Below are 9,354 nucleotides of genomic sequence, written 5' to 3' on the forward strand. Positions count from 1 at the left end.
GGACCGCGCCACGCCGCGCCACGCCGCCCGTCGCCAAATATTGCCTCCATCAAGGACGGCGCATTGCTAAGCAGCGCGTTCGCTGACCGCTGCCGCCAGACCCACTTCCCCCAAAAGGACACTGTGACAAGAAAGTACACCATGTCGGCGTCGGTGCACCAACGGTGGCGTTTCGAAAATCGACTTTGACCGTCTGAGATTGTCCATGAAAATTGGATGGCATGGAAGCAACCCTTGACTGTCGATAGTTCGAGAATGGTTGAATTGTTTTAGAGCAGCGGGCTCTTGGTGGTTCAAGCTATGATGACTCTTGAAGGTCAAATTATTTTTCAGGCTCTTGGTAAAGTAATGAATTTCCCGCCGAAATATAATCTCACAAAAACATATGAATAAAGATGCGCTCTTTCTTAATCGATTTTATCTGCATTCAATGCTACCCAAGTGCTACACCATGAAAAGAATCGACCTCAGTTGTTATTTTTGCAACCATAACCCACCTCGACCCACCCCCTTACATTTGCGCGTGCTTTCCAAGCCTTTTGGCTGCAGAGGGTCCCCTCCTCCCCCCACCATTTTCGTTTTATTTTTATTTCCCTTCGCCTTCTTTCCCCTTTCTTGCAACCCTGCTCGCACCTCGTATTTAATCGTTGATAGAGCCTTTGTGTTTGCTCGTGTGTGTGTGTGTGCGTGCGTGCTTCTTTTATTATTTGGTCCACAAGCCCCACCGATCTCGGTGGTCCGTGGTCGCCCCTGCCCCTGCTTCAGATCTCCTCTGTGCGTCGCTCTTTTGGCGGCGTGGTTTTTGTTTTCACCATTTCATATCCTCATGTTGGTGAGCCCCCCCCCCCCCCCCGGACCTTCGTTTTGCTCAGGTGTGCACCTCGCTCCGTGTGATCGTTGGCAAAACTCACACTGGCTTTATCAGCTTAAGGATCTGAACATCTTAACATGTTAACATATTAACAAATGCATTTTGCATTATATTTGATAGTATGACTATGATTTTACATTTGAATGTCTTTATATTCGGTAAAATGCCGACCAAAACACCAGGGATCGCTACAACGACCGACAGAATCATGAGTAATGGTTTCCTTAAAAGTTGTGTTAAGATCCCGCGTTTCGCGCGAAACTGTTCCGGTCAGCACTTTTTACCAATTTAAACACATTCATAACTAAAAATCATGGCCAAAGTGTTAAATACAATGATGCATCTGTTAATATGTTAAGATGTTAAGATCCTTAAACTGATGAAACCACTGTTAAAAAAGCCGTGGGTAAATTTCACAGCAAGTCATGGTAGGAGCCCAGCTGCACAAAGTCATGGTGATTTGCACTGTATATTTACAATGAATGCACTGAAAATCCAACAGAGTGCTTAACACTGTTTATGTTTAATCAGTGTGCCCCGGGAATTGGCAAGAAATCGTTTCGAATTAGCTTGAATTCGTTTCGTAATTTATACGAATTGTTCTGAACTCATCTGAATTGGTCTGAATTCGTTCGTATTGATTTGAATTCGTAAGGAATTTCTTGAACTTTGAGTCAGTAGTAAACGCAAAAATTCGGAGTTGTTAACCCGTCGTGTACCAGATGCAGACGTGCGGGCGAGTTTGCTCATGATGGATGCATCGTTGCTGACCACGCCGCGAGGGGGCCGCCACTCCTGAAATCATGTGTACGCCCTCCCTGAAATCCTCCCGAAATCATTTGAAATCCACCTGCAATCATGAAATCATGCGTAATCTGCCAGCAAATTTTAGTCTGAAATCCTTAGAAGGTCGTGTAAAAACCGCCGGAATCACGTAAAATCCGCCGGAATCTTGTGAAATCCGCCGAAATCCGGTAAAATCCGCTGAAATCATCGGTAATCCTTCAAATCAGACATAATCTGCCGGCAGGTTTTAGCGTGAAATCTTCTAAAATAATTTGCGAAATCCGTGAAATCATGTAAAATCACGCAATCTTTGCAATCATGTGTACATCCAAAGAGAGAGTGGTGGCCCCCTCGCCACGCCGCGTGATGGTCATGGCTCCGGTCGAATAGGCAACCCGGCTACACCACATTGCTCACTCCAGAAGTGGTCCATGGTCTGAACCAGAGGCGTACATTAACCGCACATTTCAGCGAAATCCACGAAAACGTTGCTGGTGCTGAGTTTAAAATCAAACAAAATATATAAATTATTATACACGCAAGTTGCCCCGTCCTCTGGAGCATGTAGGCAGATCCCGCCACAGCACGCCCTCGAGGGTGAATGCGGGATGCGGGGTCACCGATCATCCCCGTAAAGAAGAAGCTGCTATACAGGCCGGGAACGAGCCAGTTCCCAGTTCGCTATGCCGAGCCACCTGCCGTCACGTCACTTAGGGAGTGCAGCGGTGGCGTGGCAGTTGAGGGAAGCTGCGAACCCGTGTGGCCAAGTGCTCGAGGGAAAACCGGGGATGTCTGAAATGGCCGCAGCACTGCATGCGGTCAAGACGCTCTCTGGACATTCTGTTAAATCCCTTCCCTTCGTACCGCTGGCCTCGCAGAGGGCCCCCCGGATTCTTTCACGGGCCGGCCGGCAGAACTCTTGCCTTGCGCAGCGGGTATTTTCATTCAGCCATTCACTCGAGCGAAGAGGAGTGAATCGGCGGTTCCGCACACCATTTAGCTGCCGCGCCGCGCACGGCCGCATCGCCAATGAATGATGAACAGACGATGATGACGACTATTTCATTTATTATTATTATTATTTTGAATCGAATCGCGTCGGGTCCTAACCGTTCATCGACCGCCATCTCGCGCACCACCCCGCATGTTGCCGAAGTCAACTACCCTGCCCTGCGCACACCTCCTAAATAAATGTCCTGAGTTACGTTTCAAAGTTATTTTGAATAGTTTGTTTCGCATCCCGGCATTCCACTTTCCACTTAATTATTGGTTTTACTTGGCCTTTTGGAATGGGGGGGTTGGGGGTGGGGGTGGGTCCCTCTAGAGGAAGTTAAAGACTATCGTGAATGTCCTCAGCTCCGGGCCGTCTTTGGCGACTCGGTCGGATGAGTGTCTGCTGCTCGCGCATGCGGGTGGTGGCGGCCCTGGTGGCCCTGGCGGCCCTGGCGGCCCCCGGGAGCAGTGTGAGCACACCCACCACCTTCCAGCGTAACTCAACGTAACGCTTTCACTTGCTCACGTTTCCAATTGGCTAGGCTTTAAACGCCCCGATGCACCGGGCAGAGTCGGGGAGCGAGGGCCAGCCCACATGGCACCGGGCAGGATGTGCGCGCCGCGCCCCGCCCCGCGACAAGGCACTGCTCGGCAGGCAGACCCGCGCCCTGCACCGCCCTGCGCCGCTACCCGCAGAAGGGTCAGAGGGGAGGTCGGCGGGGCGGTCGCTGTAACGAGGCAGCCCGGCGGCAGCCCCAGCCCCTCTTAGTCATGTAACTGCGCGCCCGACGCTGCACTGCTCCGGAGCGCTCTGGAGAAACCAATGTGACCCCACCGTGGTGCTCAATGGGGTGGACGGCCGCAGCGCCGGTGCGGGTTTGCACTGGGCGCTCGGAGCCAGCACAGCGTAGGGATTTTAATTTTCCGGATAAGTATTTTTGGGAAATTTTTCCAGATCATTTTTAAAAATCTCCCAATAGTTTTTCCGAGACGTTTTATTCTTCACCCCAATTTTCCTTAATATATTTCGAATTTTCCCAATTCATCCGGAAAATTTTTGGATTTAATCCCTAGTATCCTTTTTGACGCAGATAACAAAGTCTCAAAAATTAAGTGCAAACCCCGACAGCGACCCAGCACCAAAAGTATAAATCTTTTCCACTGCGTATTCCCTGTGTGCCTCACTGTTTCTGCTTCATCCCTGCCTGTAACTCTCCGCCCAATGAGGTTTGATCCGCAAAGCTCCAGGGCGTTTTTGCCGCGAGGGGCGCTAGTGCGCTGCCTCGCTATGAGAAATAAAGGAGAACGCCAAGCGTCGATACCGGGTCGAGCTGGAGCGTCGGTGTTTACAAACAAGTTCTAATTTCGTATTTTTAAAGAATATATATTATTAAGCAATATGCCGGGTGTTCCTGAAGAATGGGAGAAATTGTCAAGAAATCAGCTGCAAGAGGAGTGCACGCGCAGGGGGCTCAAGAAGAGTGGGAATAAAACTGTACTGTTAGAAATGTGAGTATGATCGTGGGAGCACATTCCCGCCCATCTTTCTTATGAAACGTTTAAAATTATTAAGTTGTGTCAAGAGATAAATTCATAAGAGGGGTGATGAAAAAAATTCCAGTAACACTTGGTTATGTCTTAGTTAGCGCTTGGTTATTTCAGTGTGTTAACTTAAGTGAAAACTCTCAACCTAACCTCTCGCAACATGGTCTTTGTTGATCAATATTCTTATGTGTTGTCTTTTTTCAGGCTCTGCCGTCACGAAGCAAGTTTAAATATTGACCCTGGTGAACTAGACCCTGCTGCTGTGAGAGTACCCGAGGTTGGAGAGAAGGGGGAACTCCTCAGGATACAGTATGGTGCGCTTACCACCGTCGTGATAAAGTCCATGCTGGTAGCAAGAGGAGCCAAGACCACGGGCAAGAAAGCTGAATTGGTGGGCAGGCTGGTTGATTATGAATTAAACGATGACTTCAGGGTTGGGGGAGAAGAAGTAGTTTTAGCTGACCCACTTTTGGTGCCAGATTTGAAGCTATTCAAAGACATCCATGCTGACTCTCCTCTACCGGAGTTCAGTAAGGAAGATATCACCCTGTATTTAGCACAGTACAATAAGACAATAAGTAAAGCAGCTGCCATGTATAGTGAAGGTTACCTGCAGTTTGTTCGATTCTGCAATCAATCTGATGTCACCTTCATCCATGGCAAAACCTGGGCGGAAATGAGTAAGGCCTCTCAATATGTATCATATATAAAAATTTCCCGTGATGGGGAAGTATTAGGCTGCACCTGTGAGTGTACTCATGGCAGCGCCTCTGGAGAAGCTCACTGTAAGCATGTGTCAGTTGTTATGCTTGGTGTTCAGGACTGGAAAAAGAATGGAGTTGTCATCACTGAGCAGACCTGCACACAACAGCTTCAGACCTTCCACCATCCCAGAAAACAGTTCAGAGGTACCCCTGTGAGAGCCAAAGACATGGGTTCAAAAAGATTGAAAACCAACCACCCTTCTGTTGTTGCTACTCTACCTGCTGTTTGTGAGGAGTCTACTGAAGAGATAAATGATGAAACCGGAGAGGAAAGTAATGAGAAAAAGACTGAGGAGGGTACAGTTGTTACTCCTGAAACTCGTCCAATGACCATTTCAGAATATCGAACATACTTTAGGAATTTAATTATTAATGGTGGCTACAATATGACCATGCCCCTTAAGCACCTCTATATGCCTGCCAATCCCTATGCTGTATGTGCTGATCATGACTATGCTAAATATACTGCAGAAGATATAGTCCTTATGCACCTCAAACTAACTAGTGTGACAACTGAGGAGGTGAAGGATATTGCCAAAAAGACTGTACAGCAAAGTTTCTCCGCCGAATGGTATAAGGTAAGGCTTCCCCGCCTGACAGCGAGTAAGTTTTATGAAGTTCTCCATTGCCAAGATCCGGTGAAGAAAGCTGAAGCCATCATACAGTTAGTGAGATTTTACTCTAGGGCTACAAACCATGGTATTAAACATGAGAAGAAGGTTATAGATATGTACAAGCTGGAGAACCCCACTGCTAAGGTGACTAGAACGGGATTTAATATTATGGAATCTCACCCCTATATTGGTGCTACTCCTGATTTTTTGATTGATGATGATGGCATTGGAGAGGTCAAGTGTCCGTACACAACAAGGAACCACCCTGTTGGTCCACAATACCAACCATATCTTAGGTATGCAAAGGATAAAATTACTGTGAAATTGAAGAAAAACCATGCTTATTATTACCAAGTTCAAGGACAGTTAATGGTGACTGGGCGAATGTACTGTGATTTCATTGTTTACACTTATAAGGATATTAAAACTATAAGGATTTTAAGGAAGGAAAATTTCATGGCTTTGATGTTGTTAGACTTGACAGTCTATTTTCAGAAATACTACAAAAAGGCTGTCTTGAACAAATACTTTCATCATGATTATGAAAAGCACTGGCCCCTGATTAAGTTCATGCATGAATTTTAATATTAACTTGACTGATGTACATTGTTTTTAATACTTTGTTAAAGATGCACGATTATGCTTTGAGATGCCAAGAACGGCTGTAATGAATTTTATTAGTACAAAATCGTACCTGATCACTGTCTGTTGACTGATTGTTAAAGATAATTTTAAGTTTCTTAGTATTAAAAATGGACTGACACAAGTTATACATTGTGATATGTTGGGTGCTTGTTGACCATTTGAATAATTATAAATATTACTTTTCAATTATACAGTGTATTTATTTCTTTTAAACACTTCATAATACCAGGTTGCTTGCACCACAATTATTTTGATGGTACAAATAAGTCTCTAGCTCATCTCCTTCCTGTGGCACTGTGGACGCAAGTTGTAAAATTACAATTTGTAATCATAAAAATACAATTATTTGGATATCAAAAATTAAGTCTCTAGCTCATCTCCTTCCTGTGGCACTGTGGATGCAAGTTGTAAAATTACAATTTGTAATCGTAAAAGTACATGCAGTATGTGTTGACTTCTAATCCCTTGGCGAGTAAAAAATGTGCTGTCGTAAATTTACAACTTAAATTATAATTCGAGTTTACAAAATTTTTGTAAACTTACGACGATATTTTTCACAGTGCCCTGGAAAATTTTCCTGCACCTGGTGCAACATCTTTTCCCACAGACAGACAGACAGACAGACAGACAAACACACACACACACACACACACACGGTCGTGTATGTCATGCCTCACTACTGACAATATTATTCTTAAAATTAGTGAGCATGACACACACAAAGAATATTTCCGATCCTATGCTGACATGAGAGTGTTGCAGCTTTGTCTGCAAAATTTTGTAGGTTTTGGTGTGACCAATCAAACGTTCAATGTGAACTCTTTTACTGGCCAGCTTTCTATCCTTCATAATGACACTGTTAGGGAGGTGGTCCTTGCCTTTCAAAAAATGTGGAATATTAATGGAAACTGACTGAGGTGCGAAAAGGTCCTGAACATTAAACCCTCTGTCAGCCATTATAGAGTCACCTTTCTGACACAAGCGTAACAGTTCACTTCTTTCAGTAATTTGTCTGTCACTGACAGACCCACCATAACATTCAGTAACATATGAGATCAAACCTGATGGGGTCCCTCCAACCATTGCCTTCAACGTGTTGCCATTTTTGTAAGTGCTGAAAGAAGCCTGCTGCGCCCAGGGATTTATGGGTTTCTCTATTGGAAATTCTGTTCCATCAACTATGACCCTAGTAGAGGGGTACTGCTTCTTAAATCCTGAAGGCATGTAATAGTCAACCAATTGCCTACTGGGCCACAGGTTCAGTTTGCCCCATTGGTCAGCCATAAATTTAATAAAAGAATAGAAAATATTTGACACAGTTGTGTGACCAATACCAAAATGTATTCCCAGCTCTATATCAGTTGTGGCTTTACGAAGTTTCCATAGAGTCAAAAACAGTTGATCCTCATGGCTTACATTATAGACTTTACTGTTTCTGTACTCAATATGTTGAAGCCCAGGGACTAAGGACTGATAAATTAAAGTAAATAACTTATAGGAACTAATGCCAGTCAAATCATTGAGCTGTTCTGGCTTAAACATTAAATCCCTTATAGTGTAAGGAGCCACATTGAACATCGTTTGAGTTTGAACATCATGCATCCTCGTATAATCAGGTCCACACGCAACATCAACTTTCCCAGAATTTTCTTCAGTAATCGTATCAGTAATTATCTCAACACTTCCACATTCCACCTCAACAGCATCTTCACAAATTAGTTCTTCAACTCCAAGATCAGATTCCTGTCGTTCCAACAATGTATCCTCTGCTGACACAGTCCTTGACAGTGGCTCGTCAGAGCTGTCCTCAAGCCTACTTTTCTTGGTAGGAGTCCTATAGTCCACCTCGCGAGATGGCACAACTCCTCTCCTCAGTTTCTTTCGAGTAAGAATTACACCTGCAAAATAAGATAGAGAGGTGGAGAAGGGGTGAAACATTTTGTTCAGCAATCTTCTACCAGACTCAGACAAAGGGTTGCTAAGGTTAGGTACACGATAAGATGAGCAGTAGGCACTGAAGATTTACCTGTGTAAGCGCCTTCAGTGATGAAGTCGCTTGGGTTGAAATGCTTCTCACATATGCCAGCTTGGGAATTTGGTTCGAAATCGGGACGATTAATAGCGACCAACCACTTCTTACGGAGTTGTTTATTGGATGGAAAAGTAAATCGTGAATTCTCCTGACAGTGAAGAACCGAGCACTTCCGCACCATTTTTGAACCACGGACTTTAATCTCACGAAATAGAGTGTGAATTACAATGAGCCCTCAGATAATACTCAGGCTAACTACTGCTAACAAAGCGATGTGACGCGAGGGACGCGAGCGAGACGCAATGTGGCGGTTAGGTACGCTGTGTAACTGTCTGCTACTGTCAAAGCTGTCTGCTAGACTCAACGTTGCACTTTACTTCTCATAGCAGCCCGAGCGAGGTAGCGCACCAGCGAACCTAGCGGTCGAGTTTGGCGTAGGATCAAACCCCATAGGGACAGAGCAGCGAGCCTCGGCATCAGCTCGGCTCGGCCACGCGAAGTTCAGGATCGTGCCGAGCCCTGCCCACCGCCGCGCCAGCCCGCGTCCTGCAGCGGGTCACCCCGGAGCCCGGGCCGGCCGGGGGTCAACGCGGCACAGGTCTGGGCTGGGCAGAGGGAACGGGGTCAGCAGAGAAACACAATAGCGTTCAAAAACACAAGTCGAGTTGTTTTTCTGCTCGGCACGGACTTCCACGCGCCCCTCCCCCCCCCACACACACACACTCACTCAGCAGACGTATCAGCGTTCACTCTCTCACGGGGGGCGGCGGTGCGGCGGGCGAAAGAGATACGGCCTAACGACACGCAGAAATCAAAAGTGAGAAAAGAAATTCCTTATTTCTAGAGCGAGGGGTTCAAAAGTATGGGCACACTTCTTTTTCTGCTGCTGCTGCTGATGCTGCTGCCGAGGTACTCCGGACGACCTGGAAAGAAGCCTGGTGCGGCTGCGTGTACGTGTATGTATGTGTGAGCGTGGCTGTGTGTGTGAGAGTATGTTTGTGAGTGTGTGATAGAAGAGGCTGGACAGGCCCACGCCACGCCGCGGGCGCTGTGCCGCGGCCGCCGCTGTCCGAGTCCGAATCGCCAATAACCTACTTCGCGCCC

The 9,354-nt window shown here is 46.2% G+C and overlaps 2 protein-coding genes across 2 annotated transcripts; one reads left to right on the forward strand and one right to left on the reverse strand.

Annotated features, from left to right (window-relative positions):
• The first annotated feature begins 3,976 nt into the window (after nucleotides 1-3,976).
• On the forward strand, nucleotides 3,977-6,288 carry LOC127750275 (uncharacterized). Its single transcript, XM_052271461.1, has 2 exons — nucleotides 3,977-4,159; nucleotides 4,400-6,288. Exons 1-2 carry the CDS (start codon nucleotides 4,050-4,052, stop codon nucleotides 6,156-6,158), a joined length of 1,869 nt encoding a protein of 622 aa, XP_052127421.1. The 5' UTR covers nucleotides 3,977-4,049; the 3' UTR covers nucleotides 6,159-6,288.
• A 133-nt stretch (nucleotides 6,289-6,421) lies between these two features.
• On the reverse strand, nucleotides 6,422-8,677 carry LOC113209056 (uncharacterized). Its single transcript, XM_026426395.2, has 2 exons — nucleotides 8,245-8,677; nucleotides 6,422-8,116 (listed from the first exon to the last, which is right to left on the reverse strand). The coding sequence occupies exons 1-2, from the start codon at nucleotides 8,429-8,431 to the stop codon at nucleotides 6,885-6,887; spliced, it is 1,419 nt and encodes a 472-aa protein (XP_026282180.1). The 5' UTR covers nucleotides 8,432-8,677; the 3' UTR covers nucleotides 6,422-6,884.
• Between the last annotated feature and the right edge of the window lie 677 nt (nucleotides 8,678-9,354).

Source organism: Frankliniella occidentalis, unplaced genomic scaffold (assembly GCF_000697945.3).
Source record: "Frankliniella occidentalis isolate FOCC.00 unplaced genomic scaffold, Focc_3.1 Scaffold163, whole genome shotgun sequence".
NCBI lineage: Eukaryota > Metazoa > Arthropoda > Insecta > Thysanoptera > Thripidae > Frankliniella > Frankliniella occidentalis.

Coding starts and splice junctions, on each gene's coding strand:
- LOC127750275 (XM_052271461.1), top strand. CDS start 4,050: ATGCCGGGTGTTCCTGAAGAATGGGAGAAATTGTCAAGAAATCAGCTG. Junction 4,160..4,399: donor AAAACTGTACTGTTAGAAAT/GTGAGTATGATC, acceptor GTCTTTTTTCAG/GCTCTGCCGTCACGAAGCAA.
- LOC113209056 (XM_026426395.2), bottom strand. CDS start 8,431: ATGGTGCGGAAGTGCTCGGTTCTTCACTGTCAGGAGAATTCACGATTT. Junction 8,117..8,244: donor CACTGAAGGCGCTTACACAG/GTAAATCTTCAG, acceptor CTTATTTTGCAG/GTGTAATTCTTACTCGAAAG.